General features: G+C 42.4%; 1 protein-coding gene across 1 annotated transcript; it reads left to right on the top strand.

Annotated features, from left to right (window-relative positions):
- Positions 1–14,548: 14,548 nt before the first annotated feature.
- Positions 14,549–20,005, top strand: LOC124634127. The gene has a single exon (XM_047169550.1). The coding sequence runs from the start codon at positions 14,549–14,551 to the stop codon at positions 20,003–20,005; it is 5,457 nt and encodes a 1,818-aa protein (XP_047025506.1).
- Positions 20,006–20,268: the final 263 nt, after the last annotated feature.

Genomic DNA, 20,268 nt, shown 5'->3' with positions numbered 1-20,268 from the left:
TGACAAAGAAAATTGAAATGTATTCGTCAGCAAACAAACAAAAATCTTATTATTCGTCTATAGCAATTTTTTCTACTTTATCTAAATGGTAATTTATAGATTTGTCTATTATTTTAGGCCTCAAACATTTGAATTGATATAGTCAAGTAATTTGCATTGACATGATCGTACACACTGTGCGAATATCAATGAGAGAATATTGAAAATAACATAGGTATGTTCGCAATCAATATGAACTGTGGAACTAATTATTGCTTACCTTTAGCAAATAAAACGACTTTCGCATTTAAAACATGTATTATGAATTATGTCATAGGTAAGTAAGGGTTCTCACAATCTCTCTCACACTACACTAAAGGTCGGTCATCACTTGACGGGATTGAGTAACATTTCGATCAGCTTTCATGTTAGAAGCGTGAATTTCGTGCATTCGTGCATTGTGTAATGTCAAAATCAAATGCGAGACGACCTTTGACATCATCAATGGACACACAGCAACTAACTGAGAAAAGAACAGAAGGTCTGGTCATTCAAAATATTGTTTACCAAGTACAGCTTGTATTAAAGTGATTGGTACCATTAAATTTCTTAAGAAATCATTCGCAAAAAAATCACTTATGATGAAACCCAACAAAAGAAGAAATTAATTTATTTGTTTTCTATGTAAGAGACAAGTCATAGATACTTATATTGAAAAAACACCTCGACTCGTGACAGTCTCATATTATTTATACAAAATCGGGAGTAATCTGCTCTTCATCGTCAGTTTTCTTTACACGATATTCGGCCCAATTGCACCGTCGTCGCCGTCGTCTCGTACACAATTTTCGAATACAAAGTTAAAAACTTTAACTTCTCTTTTACCTTTACAGTGACGAGCACCATGCGATCATTAAATATTGCATCCATGATCCATGTATCAATGATGTGTCAACAAAACTTTTTATGTAAGTATATAATGTGCTATTAATACGACGTGTCACCTCTCGTTATTGCCTATTTTAGCATTCAATATTTTTTACACATAGATTATGAAGATACCTGCGTCGTGACTCATGATGGGCTATAAAATAAATGACATATACTGATGGGTCGTGCAAAAATACCTGAGTGCTTATGGAAATATTTTATAATTAATAATTACAATAAAATTTAATTAATGATTTCCCGACAAAATTTTAATACTGTCCACTATTTAGAATTTCCTTCATATTTAAGATACTGTCAACGGATAGTAAAAAAAATAACAGTCGACGATTCCCCCATTTTTAACTTTGACATTTTAGCGTCATAGATAATTACGTTTTCAACAAAACAGGGTGGCTTTGTGTTTTGTATTTCTATAATGTTAATCAATTACAAATAACATTATACAATAATTATTTGATCGTTAACTTTCAAATGGTTTTCAAACTCGTGGGAAAAATAGATTTATTTCCACATAAGTAGTGACTTGATATAATAAAATAATAAATATGACGTGATACCTGATTCACGCGTATGAGTTCACAATTGATTTCATAGGGGAAGTTAGATATTCTATTACATAGAGTCACGACTTTGGCTACTGTTATAAATAATATGATATATCTACCTATTATTTTACACTAAGCTAATTCTTGTTATGCAATTAACGAGTATCGGAATTTTGCTTTGCTGCCATAATAATGGCATCTGGTTCGAAAAAATAAAATACCTAAATAAAAGGTCAGTGGGTCGTCTTAGGGAATACGCAAAAATATGTTAATCGAACAACGTAAATAGATTAGGGACATCGTTCATTTCGTACCCAAAAATGAAAGTGCCGGCCAGAGTAAAAAAATAGTTGATTCGCGTAGATAATAATGCCCTGAAGATTTTTTACTATTACAAGAATCGTCTACAATTAACCCCCAGGCTGTTATTTGACTTTGAAAATCCAAAATAATCACACAATGTTTTGAGCATCACTTTACGGCCCCGAAATAGAGACTGGTCAGGCGCTGCCTTCAAGCAACTCCTGCCCAACCTGAGGGGTCCAGATGCCTCCCTTTTTTTTCTCTGATGGGAAGTCATCAAATAATCCCACCCGCTGTGGGTCAGCAGCATGAGGGAAAGTCAGACTTACTTTACTTTTCACTTTTTACTGACTAAAACCCATCATGTTCCTTCTTAAGCCCTTTATGCATCAGGGCCGCGGTAACTTTCGCCTTGGCCCTGTTGGGCTCCGCTGGGGTTTGCTGACGCCGCAATTAAAATATTGTAGATTCGCGTCAAGAATAATGTCCTGAAGGTTTTTTACTATTATATGGAACGTATTCAGTTAACCCCCAGACTGCTATTTGAGTTTAAATTGTGAGTACGGTAAATAAAAAAATCTACATTGGAATGTTACGGGAAATAACGTCTACAGTATTTTTTTTAACTGACCGAACGTCTACGATTGCTATGCTCCTATCATGTTCCTTCTGACCATTTACCAAGGCGGCGGTAACTCTTTTGAACAACACTGCAGCCCCGGCAGGTTTTCGCCCTGGTGGGCCCCACCCGAGCTTGCTGTCACTCTGAGGAGGGCATGGAACAATGCACGACGCCGACACAACCAGTTGTCTCCAAGGAGACGGAGGGATGATGACTCGGGCGACACCACAGACCCACGCCTGCGGTGACCGGGAGTTGATCGGGAATGGGATGCCGTCGTCTCTTTCTGTAAAGCAGTCATGTTAGAGAAGGAGGCGTTGGAACAACTGAGAGTTCGCGCTTCTCATCGCGTCGAGTGTCGAGACAACTCTCGGCCACACTAGACGTGGGTGTGTGACGATGAGTTTCAGGAGGCACATCGTCCCGCCGCCTCCTTGGAGAAAACAGGCCTGAGTCGGCGGCGCGCGTTTTGCCACGCACTCCTCAGAGTGTCAGCAAGCCCCAGTGGGGCCCACCAGGGCCAAAATATACCCTGGTACATGGTCAGAAGGAACATGATGGATTTAAATCAGTAAGAGTCTCCTCGGTGTAGCAGGGGGTAATCGTAGCGTTTGGTCAGTAAAAAAAATATGTAGACGTTATTTCCCGTAAGATTCCAATATAGATTTTTTATCCACGTTACTCACACATCTCCAATAGCAGGCTGGGGGTTAACCGAAGACATCTATACTAATATTATAAAGCTGAAGAGTTTGTTTGTTTGTTTGTTTGAACGCGCTAATCTCAAGAACTACTGGACCGATTTGAAAAATTCTTTCAGTGTTAGATAGCCCATTTATCGAGAAAGGCTATAGGCTATAGGCACGCTGCTAACCCACAGCGAGAGGGGTTATTTGATGACTTCCCATCAAAGAAAAAAAAAGGAGGCGTTTGGACCCCTCAGGTTGGGCAGGAGTTGCTTGAAGGCAGCGCCTGACCAGTCTCTATTTCGGGGCTGTAATGTGATGCTCCAAACATTGTGGATTTTTTTTGGATTTTCAATGTCAAATAGCAGCCTGGGGGTTAATTGTAGACGATTCTTGTAATAGTAAAAAATCTTCAGGGCATTATTCTCTACGAGAATCTACTATTTTTTTACTCTGGCCGGCACTTTCATTTTTGGGTACAAAATGTTCGAGACTTGAATGATCTCCTTTGAATACCTATCATTTTAATAAGTTCATTGCATAATATTTACTGACCTGTGTTGTACACACACACATTTATTAATGAGTAGAAAACAGCATTTAAAACATAAATAGTGCCTTTGATATGTAAAGAGCTCGGTTGGCAGCCATGATCCCGGTGACACAATAAACTATTTTTTTTTCTTTTCGCTCATAACGAGAACGTAAGACTATGGACCTTATAGCTAATAAAATAAGTTTCATTTCAAAAATATTCTTTCCTCTTTAAATTAAAGGTTTTGTTAAGAACGACAACCTTTATTTTGATAGCTAGCCGGGGTCACTGACACTTACATACTTTATGTCTGCTTTGCACATGATGTTCTAAATTCGAAAAGAAAAATAATTCCTGTGGCTAAATCAGTGAGTGGATTTAGTTTAAATTTTTGGAATGCGTTATATACCTTAAAAGTAGTTATATGTGATAGGATTTAATGTCATTAGACATGACACACCCGAGATATATCGAGGTAAAGTTCAATTTCCTTACAAAATAATTTCCCACACCGTGCAACCTGTGAATCAATCATCAAGTTTGTATGAGATTCTTCTTATAATTAACTAGCTCTGCAAGAATAATACCTACGTAAGTCTTTGCCTACGAATGACAAACTGTTGAAATATTTATTATAAAGGTGCATAAATAAAGTAACACTATAGTTAACCGCTTCACAGTCTAGTTGCAATGTTCAAAAGTAGTTTAAACACAAGGATGCGCTCATTAACCGCTGAAATTGGCGTAACTAGATGTTTCGATGAGTTATGCCACCCTAATAGATGGGGATATTCAAAATAACCACATGGCTAGCCATTGTAAGTTAAGCAGGTGGATAGAGTATTCCATTTATTCCATATACCGCATCAAAATGTGTATCAATAGGTAATCTTTACAGAACATATTACACTTTCCGATCAGTATGGTATTTGCTCCCTGTAAATGTTTAAGATTCATCAATTTGCATTGAGCTTATATATGTTATGTTTTTTTTTCGTATTGTTTATGATATGTGATGAACTTTAATTAGACAATCCTAAACATCCACATACTTACATATTTTTTAGATTTTAAAATGTAAGTTTTGAAGGAGTTTAAACAGAGCGAGACATTTTTTCCTTGAAACTGTTGTGTCCCTAAATATGTGAAGATTATTAGTTGTCATAAAAAGACAGCAAAGTTTTAATACGCCTAAAATTAATACGTGCTATGACATAAACTAAAAATGATCATCAGTGCTTCCTGTCCTTAGTCAATAAATAACAATCGTTCAACTTTATTATCTGCCACCTTATTAAACATCAATATTAATTAGTTCACATTAATGCTAATCCTGTTACTATAACACTGAAATATAATACTAATAAATTATACTTAGCACCAGACATTGCCCGCCATAATACCTTCATGCAGTGTGGGTGTCGGACAAGTTTAGCCAAGATTTAGACGTTACACCACTTTGAAATGTCAAAACATGCCAACTTGATACACTATTCACAGCTATTAACATATCACTTAATACTAAGAACTATAACTATTAAGTGATATGACTTCTTCACAATCACAATTAAGTTACCCATATAATTATTTGTAAAAACCAAACTTGTCTCTCTCAGTATAATCGAATTTTTCGTGGGAGGCACAAAGTTCCCGAAGCAATAATTCATCTAAAACTCTCATTCTATAAAACGATTTCAAAAATAGAATAAGAGTTTTTGCCCCGATCGGCCACCAGTCGACGAAAAACAACAATTAATAAGTATAAATAAAAAATCCAGCCAGTGTTTCAATTCATTCGAGGGGCGGGGTCGTTTTACATTCAAGGGGAGGGTATCTCTCGAAATCATTAGTCGTGGAATGCCTCGGAAAGTGAACACGGTCCATAATAATTTTTGGTGCCCTTCGTCCGGCATCGTGGGCGGATATTGCCTTTGTCTTTAGTTACAAAAGGCAAAAAAATCGTATCCAAACGTCAGTTCAAAATATTTATTTGCGCCGGTCAATATGAGCCGCATGTAATTTCGCTCGCATTGTACGAGTCCCGTGTTATTGTCCAACAGAGTGATGTATTAACGACACGCGTTTCATTATTCAAAATTATGTTTCAACAGACGTAAGGGCTGTGTTTCATTAAAGGAAACCAAAAAAGACTTTAATCGTCGAGCGCTAACAAATTTCGCCCGATGTGATCGAACGCTATGTGGCCCTAATACGAAGAATCTGATACAAGACCATCTTCCTTTATTAATGCGGTTATTCATATTAATTTAATGATGTCCAGTACAAAGTTATAACTCATGTCCTTTTTTAAACAACCCATATAAACGTCATTATTGAAATCGTAAATAAGAATATTTATTTTCAAATTAATGAATCATTTTATTGAGCCTCACAAATTAATGAGCAGCGGTTCAGTTGTCCGAAGCAAGTTTTCTGTTTGCTTTCAACTCAACAAGTTTCCGCGTGCGTCCGTCTTTCGTAATATACAACAATACAAGCGGCTTTTATCACTAAAACCGCCAATTAAAGCCCGGTTCGTAAGGTAGGCTCCCATTCATTGGGGTTATTACTCGAAATATCTTGTTTGTATAACAACACCATAATATTATTATCATCGCTGCTTTACGGTTGTATTCATAAGATCACGTGTTCATACTTTAAGTGCATCGTTATAACCCTTGTTTTGGATAAGATAAAACTAAATTTACGGTAAAATATTTTCCCAAACCGCTTTCCCTTTAATTGACTATGGATACTTAAAAACCTATTTAGAATTTTAACACGAATCGTTATCCTGATCGTAAACTAAATGAGCCGAATTTTGTATGAACGGAATGACTTTACGATGGAACATGCCTCACATTTAAGTAAAAAATACATTAAATCAATGTGACTAGTATGGTCCTTAACCTTTGTTTACGTGATTATTTATAAGCCCTTTCCACTTTGGTGAGTGTATTTTGTCTGAGAGAAATAAAGAAACAATAACATTTAAAAGAAATGGAGAACAAGATAAAATCAAATCTCATTTATATTAATGCAACTTCACATTAAAATATAAAGTGTGAATATAAATTCATAACGACTTTTTTCTTGCGAGTATCTCGGTTTCCAAATTCAAATGTGAATCAAGATGGCCGAAATTCTACACTAATCAAATAACACGAGTGTGAATGAAACGCGTACGTATACAACAAATTATTTAGTCGGTGCTTCTGTGTAAGCAAATAGAGTTGAGACAGCTAATGAGAACTATTTACATGAATACACTATTATCACATGAATGATGATCGTCTTATGTAAACGGCATTTTTAGCTGGCTACATGAATGCAAGTTGTTTTTTTTATTGCCTATTATAGCAACCGGCTTTGTATTTCACGTTCCGCCTACAGTTACGGCATTTTAATAAGGTGTAGTTTAACTATTTGTTGTTTGTTATAAATTCATTTTTATAGGAAAATATGAGTAAACAAATAATTAATTCTGTGAAATCAGATTTTTTAAACAGATTCTTGTACTTTCCTTTTCAAATTCCACTTCCATTGCTAGCGTGTTGCCTGAAAGGAAACCATTGGGTTTAGTACCATTTAAGGCAACGTTAGATGCAAAACCACAATCCCACGCAAGGAAACAGCAACAAAATTCAGCGATGCTCCAAGGCTCCAACAGCTTAGTTCGCATGCATTTTTCTTGAAAATATTAGACGTGTCGTAAGGATCTTAATACAATACACACCTACACGCGAGGAAGAAAAGCGACAAGTTTCACTTAAATCTAAAATCGTTGCGACAAAATCTTTTTGCTACAGTCCGCGCGTTTAATTAGAGTGCGCAAACTCCGCAGCTTCGTCGTCGTCACAAAGAAGTTTGTCGTATTATTTGATCGCAGACAATATTGTAGTTTAGTTTGTATACAGACTTAACTTTATAAAGCCCTGTTTGTAAAGGTCTTTAAAGCTTTTGAGATTTTAAGGAAAATGTCCCGTAACTTGTTTAATGACGACTGACCTAGCTTTAGGTCCTAAAATTCTAATTGTATTGCTTGAAGCGATTTGAAGAGTATTTCTTTTGCATTTACTATTACCGCTACAATTTTTTGTTTTCTTTTACAATTTTTTCATCCGTGCATCCGGTGAATATTGGCACGCCCCTCTCCTAAATGGGCTAACGACTAAAAAATGAAAACAGCTGGTTAAGCGAAATTAAAATGATCCTAATTAAATGATATGGTCTATGTTTAACCGACTTCCAAAAAGTAATAGGTTCTCAATTCAGATGGCTGCATGATTTATTTAGGTTTTTACAGAGTAATGTGCCTAGGTGAGACTGTGAGAGGGAACTGAAGTCCATGAGGCTTTTATTTTAATGATAGATGGAGCACGCTATTTTGCGGAAGATACATAAGCAGGAGATCTTATGGTTGCATAGGCAGCTACAATAGAGAAGTCTTTCATAAAGCGGAGTGGAGAAGAAAGATAAAGAAAACTAACCTCTGCACCATGTGGGATATATAGCAGGAAAAGAAGAAGAAAGATGTCTAGATCTCACAATACAGCCTATCTTTGCCAAAACCTATCATTCATCTCTCGCAGCCTTTCAAACCGTACGTGGTATAATGAAGGCAACCTTTCTTGGAGCAAGCGACCACGGGGACAGATCGCCCAGTATTTATACCCACATAAAACTGTTCGCGATCCGAACAAGCGATCACACAACAGATGTGACTGCCAGACAACGACAACGTGATTTTCAGCTTTGTTTATTGAAAGGAAACATCTCATATAAACTGTGTGGACAAAGTGCCTCAATAAAGTTATGTTCAGTTTAAATGTTGCTTATTTTTTTATGTGGAAAAACTTTACACGGTCGATACAATTTTAAAATTTTATATTAGCAGCTTCAAGTGAAATCCCGTTACTTATCAAAGTCACATTATGCTTAAATAAAATAAATTAATAGCAATTTTCTTCTGCTCTCATTAAGCAACTTCCTACACGTGTGGGTGAAATCCAGATAGATAACAATCTTAATAACATGAAAGAATTCAATAAAGAATTAAATTAGCTGACCACAGAGCAATGTTGGGAACACAGATACTCGTCTGGACGTATTATTGATTTATTTTAGAACAACAATCGAAAGAATCCCAAAGCAGACACAAAAACTTTCACTGATTATAGGGTTCCAAGCCAGACCGCCGTCATTGTCCAACCCGAGGCGGTAACAAACAAATCTATGGAAAATATATACCTACTCATTGAATTTTAACATAAAGACATAAATATTAAAACGAAATGTTTTGTTTTTAACAACATTGCACCAATGTGTGTCATAACTTCCTATTACCATAATATATAATACGTTAAAACGCATAAAAATCCGGCAGCTAAAATAACGGGAGCTAAAATATTAAGAGCATTCTGGACCGTTTTATAGCCGTAATATTTACTGCCACTAAATATTACTGCGCTGTACAAAATTAACAAATGAATGAGCGTTCATTGAATATCGTACAATTTTAGCGGTTCCGTTCATATATTGACGCTGCAATCACTCTGAGCTTGTTGTAAATCAATTTTACAACATTTTTGATGATCAAACATAAAATATGAGCATACTCTCGCAGACTAGTATTGTGAATACGGCCATTCCATCCGTGACGTGGTGTAGGCCGACATATTTATGAAATTAAACAATGTTTACTGTTTCCCCTGAACATTGGCCGTTAGCCGTTTATGAGTCCGCCACAATAAACGTACGCATTATACTGTTTACTAACTCAAGATATTTAAACAATACTCAAAACTCCTTCGCAACAATCAATATTTGCTCCATTACGCGTGCCGAGTATATCATTTTATGAGATCCAAATAAAAGCGAAAGGAAAGGGTTTGGTTGCTAAAGTGCTTCTTATCAACATCCCAAAACAAACAGGCGTTAATATTCAACACAGATATGAGAACATGTGTTACGATTCAACAATCCTCTTTTTAAGTTGAGCAAACAATTTGTTCCGAGTAGTGACAAGTGATAACTGCATTAAAATCGCATTACAAATTCTTATCGCACAATTTTATCTCGCACTTAACGCTTTTAGTGGCTGGGTGATTCAATGTAATTTAATTTCGTTTCAAATCTGGAATCCCAATCATAATCCCACACTCAGGCACTTATGTCGTTTTGGAAGCGGGCTCGATATTAAATCAGATACACAAGTAATACTTGTTCCATGCATATCCATACTCGTCAAATTGCCTATAGAATCAATACCTCCCACATAAAAAGCTCACGACCGTACAAGCGCCGTGACCAATAAAAAACGATTAGTTCACTGCTTCAACATGCGAAGAATTAATATTTGTATAGACGCGATCAAAGGTCGTCATGTAGCGGTGGTCTATCTCGTTAAAAAAAACTGTCAGTTTTTTGCTGCCAACGAAGACTGCACAATAAAAGTGCCAGTGTGTTCTTACAAACGAGAATTTATGTTCGCTGTATGTAAATGAAGTCCGGTGACGGTCGTTCTCTCTACTTTTTTGCTGAACAAAACACTGCTCGTTGCGTGCCCGTAATCAAACTGTAATGGAACAGTTTACGCAATGTATGTTAACGTTTTTTGCTAGATTCATGAACTTTTTTGCAGGCTTTTTAGGGATTTTCATCTATGGGCATTTTCTCATAGGGATTTGCTGAATAACTGATTTAGTTAGCTAAGAAGTAAGAATTATGACATACATAAGCACCTTATAATCAATTTCAATATTGCTGACTCTCGGTCTTACAGCTGCGCAGTGGAGGGATTTGCCTAATGTGGACAACTCGGGGAAACGCGGTTGTAAGCACACATATCTTTGGCTTAGCACGTTCATAAACACTACGCTTTATCAGCTCATATGCGTCGGCGCAGACTCTAACATCGTCATTAAATACAATTAAAGTGACAAAGCATTCCAACTGTGCTGTTTACTTAAAGTCTCCAGTCATCAGAATTAAGGCTTCTTATTTCTACATCCGAATAATGAAAGATGCTGTATTCATAAATATAATTTTACTACTGGCGTGACATAGGGCCGTGAGCAGTAATAACTATTTTATCGTGTTATACGTCTTAGGACGCTACTAAATTATCGAGACGTTTCTTGCGAAATAAAAGCCCGTGCTGTGACTAAGTTCCCATAACATTTTTCATCGATAATAAATTTCATTATGATAGTACTGAATGTAGGGTCAAAAAGGCTGGCTGTAAAATAGTACTTAAAAATTAAAGCCATCATCTTTACAAGACATTGTCGGAAATATCTGAGATTTATGTGGAAGGCATTGAATGTTCTGTTGTTAGAACATACACAAAAGGACACCTCCAGCAACATAAAATTGTCATTTCTTCTTAAACAATGCTAAAATTAAAAGCATTACTTTCCTTCCAAGAATAAATAATGTTGATGAGATTAAAAATATGAATTCTGGACGTGAAATAAGTGCTATCACGTGAAATTAAAAATTACGAGACATAAAACCATTACTTACCTATTTACACCTATATTTTGATAAAAAATATCAATAAATCGCCGCAATATAACTCGGCAAACATTCCCACAATAATCAACTTGAGTGAATTAAGTATAATTCAGCACTCAAATTAATTTCGCAATACAATAAAAAAGATCCAAAAAAGGATTCACATTTCCATGCTATGCAATTTAGTGCCTGTAAATTGGCTGGATGCAATTCAAAAATGCATTCTAGTCTTTGTACTTGTTCAATCACTAAAAGGAGCTTGTTTAATGGATTTCTACCATTACTGAGCAAATAATCGTACTGGACTCCTAAGGGTGCTCGCTTATTGCACTGTCTATTAACACAATTTATGTACGCGCTATAAATTATTTTACACTTTTTGAATTATTAGGACGTATTTCTAACAAGCTATGTTTTATATCGCCGTTGCTATCTCATTATTTGCTCCTACTATTTTCACTTTATTCAAATCATCACGCATACATAAAGTTTCAAAATGCATATTTTGCGCCACGCATTTTTCACAGCTAACGAACTTCAAATGCATTTTATGAGAATGGTGCTTAGTTATACCATTATTTTTGCACTCGTTAACAACGTTTCATATTCCCGGAATTTACATTCAGCAGTTGTAAATTTTCCCAGGATTACATAACGGAAATGTGAAGTAACTGCTGCTGTGTGAAAAAAAAATAATATTTTATGAATTTGGTGATATTATTGCTTTTTGATGTTCACTATCGATTTGAAATCGTACGATGTGGTTCAAACTGTAAACTGAGGATCATAAAGTGTCGATCTACTGCACTCTTCAATTTACCGCTAATTCTAGCAATCGATTCATAGGCTACCTTCCTATTAGCCTTCCTTCATATTTTTGTACCAGGATTGGTTCCCGCTGTCCGCTCCATCACCCGCTCCGCTCATGCACTATGGTCGGCAAGTGGATGCGCCCGCGGCGCGGCGGCGCGGTCACGACGTGCCCGTCTCGCTGAACCGCCAATTTGTGGCCGCCCCGTGTTGGTTTTGTTGAAGCCAGCGTCTTCATACCTACATGCGAGGCTTTTTACACTTTTTGCCACCTCAATACACCTAGAGTGGACGTGAAAAAATGTTTACAAGCCCTTCTTACCGATGTATGCGATATGATTCGAATACAATAGAATATTTGAATTACCATCAAACCTGTATACTCGGCATGAGTTTCCATTTACTTCTTCGTATTGGTTTTGGAAGATGCATATTGTTCTACAATGTACGGTGGAAGTTATTCGCGCACCTATTCATACACAACCTTTGAATAAATTTTGGAATTGAATATTACTTTGTTGTAGGTTTTCCATACGTAGGTTAGGTATCTGCTTTCGCATAATTATATTCAACGCGCACACGAATTTATTATTAAATACTTATTAACGTGTAACCGAAGTTAACGTTACATGAACCAATAATAATTAATAATTAAGTGCGTAATAACATTTACCGCATACCTCGTCAACTACAAAATTTCCAAAACATACAACCTGCACCAGTGCAGTTTGACCTTTGACTGCACGTTGAAGCCGCCGGGGGCCACAATTTTATGTATGCAAAAGGGGGCTCAGCGGGTCAAGATACAGTGGACGCTGTTCATAATGACGGGCCCGTCAGTTCACCCGTCAGTCAGCGAGTCCAAAGAATGAGTTCATTTCCTTCGAACACGCGAGATACGATTTTTAATTAAGTTTTTGTTAAAAATTCATTAAAGAGCAGCGACGATGGCGCGGGTGGGTCTTCAAGCCCAACTCTACATGCATAAATGAGTATGTAATTAATGAGAGTAGAACGCGGCCACTTTACTCGTTATAATGTCGAATTTTAAAGGTTATGTAAACATTATTTTTACCCGTCAACTTTTTAAATTAAACTTCGACATGGAAAATGTTTTCTAGATAACATAAGCGATGCATGGCAGCGAGGGCTACATTTAAAATTTAAAACACGAGAAACAACGGAGGGACGTATGAGCCGATGAAATGTAAATTCCTACTTATTATACCAGCTCCCGAATGTCAACGGGAACGGTCAAGTCACTTTTTATTCATGGAAATAATAGTCAATGTGTCAGCACTAAACGAGAGGCAGTCGCGTAACGAATATCGGTTTAGACGCGATCCGACAGGTAACACACCCGCCCCGTGAGCTACCAACTTGTTGCGGACGCCGAGCCTGCAGTAGATATAGGCTAACATGTACATAATATGTGTACTTAATTTAAGAATGTTATGAGGTAATCGATTGTTGTTAAACCAAATGAATCTGCATAACATGCATGCTGAAACATGCTATTACTAATACTACTGATAGCCAGATAAGCTTTGTTTAATATGTGTTTATGATTGTGACTAACTTGATTGTTACGTAATAAGATTTTGAATGTAACGGTTTTTAGTAATAATATCTGGCTGATGCAATAGCTTTAATCATTGCGCAATAGATAAGAAAGTTTACATGTGTGCGTAAAAAGATAACTGTCATCAGTATTTTTCCATAACTTTCACCAATGAGCATGCTTAGTTTAATCAAAGAGCCCCCTCGTGTCGAGTAGCGGGACTAAAAAAGGTCAGGCGTAAGTCGTAAAATTATAGCTAATTGGTCAACGTAAATTGCAACCCGTCCGGTACCCCTACGACTTGAGACCTTAGAATATTGTATAAAGATAGAGTCATTTTTCAAAGAAATTGTAGTCGACCCACAGTAAGCAAGTAATGCTCGTAACAACCAGTGCTCAGTGAAAATAGTGAAAGTACTAAGGTGAAACCTATGCCCTAAAACTCTTAAAATTGTTCTAAATCTATGTGCTAATAATTGTGTTCTATAAAATCGTGTTAATTGTGCTATAAAACTGTGTAAACTGTACTATAAAACTGTGTTAAACTTGTGACCTAACTTAGTGTTAAAACTTATACCCTAACTTCATTGTGTTTAAAAACTTGTAACTTCATTGTGTTTAAATCTCTATTGTGCTAACTCTGTTGTGTTCAAACTATTGTGTTTTAAATCGTTATAACTTTGCTGTGATAAATCTCGTAGTGTTTACAATCGTGTGTAATCTAATAAAGTCGTGTAAACCAAAAAGTAAACTTAATGTAAATCAGTGATAACAACTGTGGTGATAAATAAAAGTCGTGTAAAAGTGTCGCATTCGTTTATTATTTGAACAAGTCCCTGTGGCAATACATTCGCGTATAACTCTAATCCATACAGTCCACTCAGTGTTTCGTGAGTTATCGCCGCCGTCGAATGTAACCGCCGCAGTTTTGGTCCTTCGAGCCGGATCTCGAGGTCGTGACCAGCTAGTGTAAATCCGAACCGATAGTGCAGTGAACGTTGAGTGAAGTGATTACGTGTGTGCCGTCTACCGATCGCGATGGTTATCACACGTAGCCAGAGCGACTTGACGGAGCTGGAGGAGCAGAGGCGGGCCTCTGAACGACGAGACCCGGGCCTGCTCGCATCGCTGCAGCGTCGGGAAGCGGAGAGGATAGCTAGGGAGCGGATGCGTCGCCTCTCCATGGACCCGCCGGCATCACCGCAGGTAGAACAATCCACTTTATTAGCCACTGAGCATGCTGTCGCTGGACCTTCATCTAGGTCAGTAAGGTCGACTACCAGCGCGACCACGCGCTTAAGGCTTGCCGAGTTGGAAGCAGCTGAAAAGCTGGCTGCTCTCACCCGCCGAGAGCTGGAAATGGAAGCTGAGCTGGTGAAAAAGCGGCTTGCCGCTGAAGTATCTGTAATTCAGGACGATCAGGAGAGCGTGCAGGACGAGGCCCTGCACGATGATCACCAGCACCAGCACAATAAGGTAAGCCAGTGGCTGAATACCCATACCCCCGCTGCACGGGGGGAGGGGGCCGCACATACTGCGGAAGAACACAGGCCAGCGCAAGATGAACGGCCGCGGGAGAGGTCGCCGTCTAGAAATAGAAATAGTATAGATCAACTAGCTGCTACATTGGAGAAGATGGCGCGCCCGCGGCTGAGGCATACGGACCTGCCGGCGTTCTCCGGAACGGTGAGTGAGTGGCTTGCATTCAAGGCAGCCTTCAATGATACTACCAATATGTATACAGTGTCCACGGCTGAGAACCTTCAGCGGCTCAGGACGTGCCTCAAGGGCGAGGCACGGGAGGCGGTAGCAGCACTGCTGCATACAGCAACTGATCCAGCTGTAATAATGAGGACGCTGGAACAGTGTTTTGGTCGGCCGGAAATGATTATCGACAAGGCGCTGGACGAGTTGAAACGCGTGCCGCGGCCCGGATCTTCGGCGGCAGAGTTAAATAGCTTTGCAGTTAAGGTACAAAATACAATATGCACACTCAAAGCCATTGATCGTCGCGGATATCTATATAATCCGTTACTTACAAGGGAAATTTTGGAGAAGCTGTCACCACACCTGAGATCGAGATGGTGTGACTTCGCCTGCGATAACGAGGGTACTGCGGAGCCAGAGATATGTAGCCTAGCACGTTTTTTGATGCGCGAGGCAGACAGGGCGCTGAGATATACTTACTCAACAGTAGCGAGCGCCTCGACTGCCGGTCAAAAGCGGGAGGTCCGGCCTGCAGCATCTAAGTTCCCAGTCGCCGGCAAGAAAAAGCAAGGTGCAGTATATGCCGCTATTGAGACAGCGGCCGACCAATGTTTCCTATGTAAAGAAAACCACGCGCTGACACAATGCCCTAAATATAAGGCCATGGATGTGGGCCAGCGCTGGGAGTTTGTAAAAGAAAACGGTATTTGCTTTAAATGCGCCGTCAAGAAACATCGGCGCGTCTTATGCCGAGCAAAGCCGTGCGGCCAGAACGAGTGCCGCCGGCCGCATCACGTGACCTTACATTCCGATCCTCCTGCCAAGAAGGAGGAAACAGTCACACCCAAGATACAGGCGGAGGAAGCAGTAATGTCGGTAGCCAACCGAGCCGCCACCGACAATAGGGCCGTCCTGTTGAAGATGTGCCCCGTGGTCATAGGAGGACCACGGGGGGAGGTAAGGACCCACGCGCTCCTCGATGAAGGAGCAACTATCACATTAATTGACAGCAGCCTGGCAGAAAGTATTGGCGCAGAAGGCACCGTGCGGCCACTGCACATCTGCGGCGTCAACATGTCCTCGCAGGAGGAGGACAGCCAGGTGGTCACCATTAAGATAAGAGGGGTGGGCAAGGAGTGCTCACCCCACCAGCTTCAAGCAAGGACAATTAAGGATCTGAAGCTGCATCAGCAAACAGTGCCGGCGTCGCTGCTTGGTTATAAGCACCTGCGGGACCTGCCGGCAAATGAGGTTTGTTACGCGCCTACACGTCCAGGAGTATTGATTGGAACGGATCACTGGGAACACATTGTCTCGCGAGAACTCCGGGTCGGAGGTCCGAACCAACCTGCTGCATCAAGAACACAGCTGGGTTGGGTGGTGCATGGAACAGCACCTCGGACGCTCGTGGCCACTGAAGGTGGAGTGCTACATATTCATGAACGAGACATGAAAGGTGATAATCAACTTCATGAACTTGTGGAGGCGCATTTCAAAATCGAGGCCCTAGGTGTCACTCACAAGCCAAGAGTGAGCGACGCGGACCGTCGAGCACAGGCCATCGTGGAGGCCACAACCACAGCCATCGAGGGCGGCTACCAAGTGGGGCTGCCGTGGCGGGAAGACGCAGTGTCCATGCCGCCTAGCTATAAGGCGGCACTACGAAGACTGATCAAGATTGAACAGAAGATGGACGCCGCGCCTGAATTCGCGGTGCAATATACATCGCAAATAGATAACCTATTGGATAAAGGTTATGCAGTACCATGCGATGGGACGGAGAAGGCCAGCCCCAAGTGCTGGTACCTTCCACACTTCGCGGTGCAGAACCCAAACAAGCCAGGTAAGCAAAGACTTGTGTTTGATGCAGCAGCCCGAAGCAATGGTGTGTGTCTTAACGACGCACTCCTGGAAGGCCCCGATTTACTGCTCTCCCTCCCAGGCATTATATTTAGGTTTCGAGAAAAGGCTGTAGCCATCACAGCTGATATCCAAGAAATGTTCTTGCGTATAAAAATACGCCCCGAAGATCAGCCAGCTCAGCAGTTCCTCTGGAGAGGAAAGGACAGAAGCAACCCGCCTCGAGAATACAAGATGACAAGTATGATATTCGGCGCGGCGAGCTCTCCATTCATGGCGCATTATGTGCGCAACCACAACGCTGAGCTGCATGGCGAGGAGTGCCCGCTGGCACTGGACGCCATCACACGCCATCATTACATGGACGATTTGGTGGTAAGTTATGATAACGCCGACGAGGCACACACTGCAGTACAAGAGTTACAGAAAGTACACGCCGTCGCCGGGTTCACGCTGCGAGGATGGAGCTCCAACGATCCGGGAGTTCTACGCAGCGTACCTTCAGAGCTGCACACTACTGCACCTACACAACTGGGTGGTGAGTTGCCTGCCAGCAAGATATTAGGCCTATACTGGAGCGCTGAACGTGACGAGCTCGGGTTCAACACCGCGATGAACCGCGTGCCAGCCGAGGTGCGCAACCGAAAGCGCGCACCAACGAAGAGAGAGGCTTTGAGCGCAGTCATGTCAATATATGACCCGCTTGGGCTTCTAAGTCACTACACAGTAAGGGCGAAGATTATCCTTCAAAACCTATGGAGGCTCCAAATGTCTTGGGACGACTCCATTCCACAAGAGGACAATGAACAGTTCTCGGAATGGTTGTCGCAACTGTCAAACCTAACCGATTTAAAGCTACCCAGGTGCTACGAGATAACCCACCATGAAGAGCGTGAACTGCATGTGCTGTGCGACGCCAGCGAGCAGGCATACGCTGCTGTGGCGTACTGGCGGATGCCGAACAAGGACGGCGCCGCAGACGTCGTGCTGGTCGCTGCCAAGGCCAAGGTGGCGCCGCGGAAGGCGCAGACTATACCGCGCTTGGAGCTGCAAGCCGCGGTCATAGGGGCCAGGCTAGCCGAAGCTATAAGAAAAGAGCATCGGCTTAACATAACAAGAACCGTCTACTGGACGGACTCAACCACAGTCGTGCACTGGATACAGCACGACGCGCGGCGATACACGCCCTTCGTCGCGCATCGCCTCGGCGAGATCGCCGAGCTAACTTCAAAGGAAGAATGGCGTTGGCTTCCAACGCAACTTAACGTGGCGGATGACGCCACACGTTTAACTGACGCACCCATAGGTGCGAGTGATAGATGGTTTCAGGGTCCGAGTTTCCTCCAGAGCGGCGAGCACTGCTGGCCTTGCCGAGCCAGCCCCGAAGATGACGACGAGCACGAGACGCTGCACGTCACCGAGGCCCCTGCAAGCTGGCTGCCTAACCCAGCCCGCTTCTCCCGCTACAACGTGCTAGTGAGGGCCACGGCGAGGGCGCTCTTGTTCGTTGACAAGTGTCGGCGCGCCGCCACCACACTCGAGCTCCGCCACATTGAACGGGCGGAGAAGGAGCTGCTGCGACGCTCCCAGGAAGAGAGCTTCGCGGACGAGATGGCGCGCATGCAGTCGGCGCGTCCCCTGCCACGGACGAGCCGGCTGTACAAGCTGGATCCCGTCATGGAGGACGGGCTACTCCGGGTGCGAGGCCGCATCGAGGCGGCTACTGCACCAGCTGAAACCAAACGGCCAGTCATACTGGACGGCCGCCACCCACTAACTAAGCTTTTAGTACAGAAGGAACATTGTGCTGCGGGTCACGCCAACAGGGAACGCGTGACCAACGACCTGCGGCAGCGCTACTGGGTGCTGCGACTGCGCCCTACCGTGCGCGCCGTCGAGGCCAGCTGCGCCTTCTGCCGGCGCAGACGCGCCGTGCCCCGGCCGCCAGCTACGGGCGACCTGCCCCGAGCCCGCCTGGACCCGTTCCACCGCCCGTTCACCAACTGCGGGGTGGACTACTTCGGGCCCATGAACGTCAAGGTGGGCCGTCGCCGAGAGAAGAGGTGGGGCGCGCTCTTCACGTGTCTGACGTGTCGCGCTGTCCACCTTGAGCTGGTGGCTTCCCTGTCAACGGACTCTGCCATCATGGCGCTGCGCCGCATGGCTGCGCGCAGGGGATGGCCGAGCATCATGTACTCCGACAACGGCACCAACTTCAGAGGTGCCGACGCCGAGCTTCGAGCAGCATACAACGAGTGGTTGCCGGCCCTGAAAGAAGTAGGGCTGGCGGCCAAGATGGAGTGGCGGTTCATACCGCCTGGCGCGCCGAACCAGGGAGGCGCCTGGGAGAGGATGGTGCGAACCGTCAAGTCGGCTCTCGGCACCACGCTCCACGAGAGGGCGCCCTCCGAAGAAGTCCTGCTGACCCTGCTGACTGAGGCAGAGTTCGCGGTCAACGCGCGCCCCCTGACTCACGTGAGCGTGAATCCCCTCGACCCCGAGGCGCTCACCCCCAACCACTTCCTGTTGGGCTCATCAACGGGCCTGCCCACTACGGGCCCATGCGACGAGGCGGACCGCAGAACCTGGCGGGCCGCTCAAGCGCTCGCGGACCGGTTCTGGGCACGCTGGGTGCGCGAGTATCTACCCTTGCTCGCGCCCCGAGGCGAGCCCCAGAACAACGAGCGACCACTGCAGACCGGCGACGTGGTTCTCATCGCCGACGGGACGCTGCCGCGTAACGTCTGGCCGATGGGGATCGTCGAGCGCACACATCCTGGACCTGACGGCGGCATCAGAGTCGCCGAGGTGCGGACACGAACGGGAGTCTTCCGGCGCCCAGTCAGCAAGCTCGTCGTCCTCGTGAAGGAGGAGGCTACGCGTGCTGCGCCGGGGGGAGAGCTGTTGCGGACGCCGAGCCTGCAGTAGATATAGGCTAACATGTACATAATATGTGTACTTAATTTAAGAATGTTATGAGGTAATCGATTGTTGTTAAACCAAATGAATCTGCATAACATGCATGCTGAAACATGCTATTACTAATACTACTGATAGCCAGATAAGCTTTGTTTAATATGTGTTTATGATTGTGACTAACTTGATTGTTACGTAATAAGATTTTGAATGTAACGGTTTTTAGTAATAATATCTGGCTGATGCAATAGCTTTAATCATTGCGCAATAGATAA

This window comes from Helicoverpa zea, chromosome 10, assembly GCF_022581195.2.
Source record: "Helicoverpa zea isolate HzStark_Cry1AcR chromosome 10, ilHelZeax1.1, whole genome shotgun sequence".
Taxonomy (NCBI): Eukaryota; Metazoa; Arthropoda; class Insecta; order Lepidoptera; family Noctuidae; genus Helicoverpa; species Helicoverpa zea.
This window is presented reverse-complemented; position numbering and strand designations above follow the sequence as displayed.

Excerpts from the sequence above, each read along its gene's own strand:
- LOC124634127 (XM_047169550.1), top strand. The coding sequence starts at position 14,549 with ATGGTTATCACACGTAGCCAGAGCGACTTGACGGAGCTGGAGGAGCAG.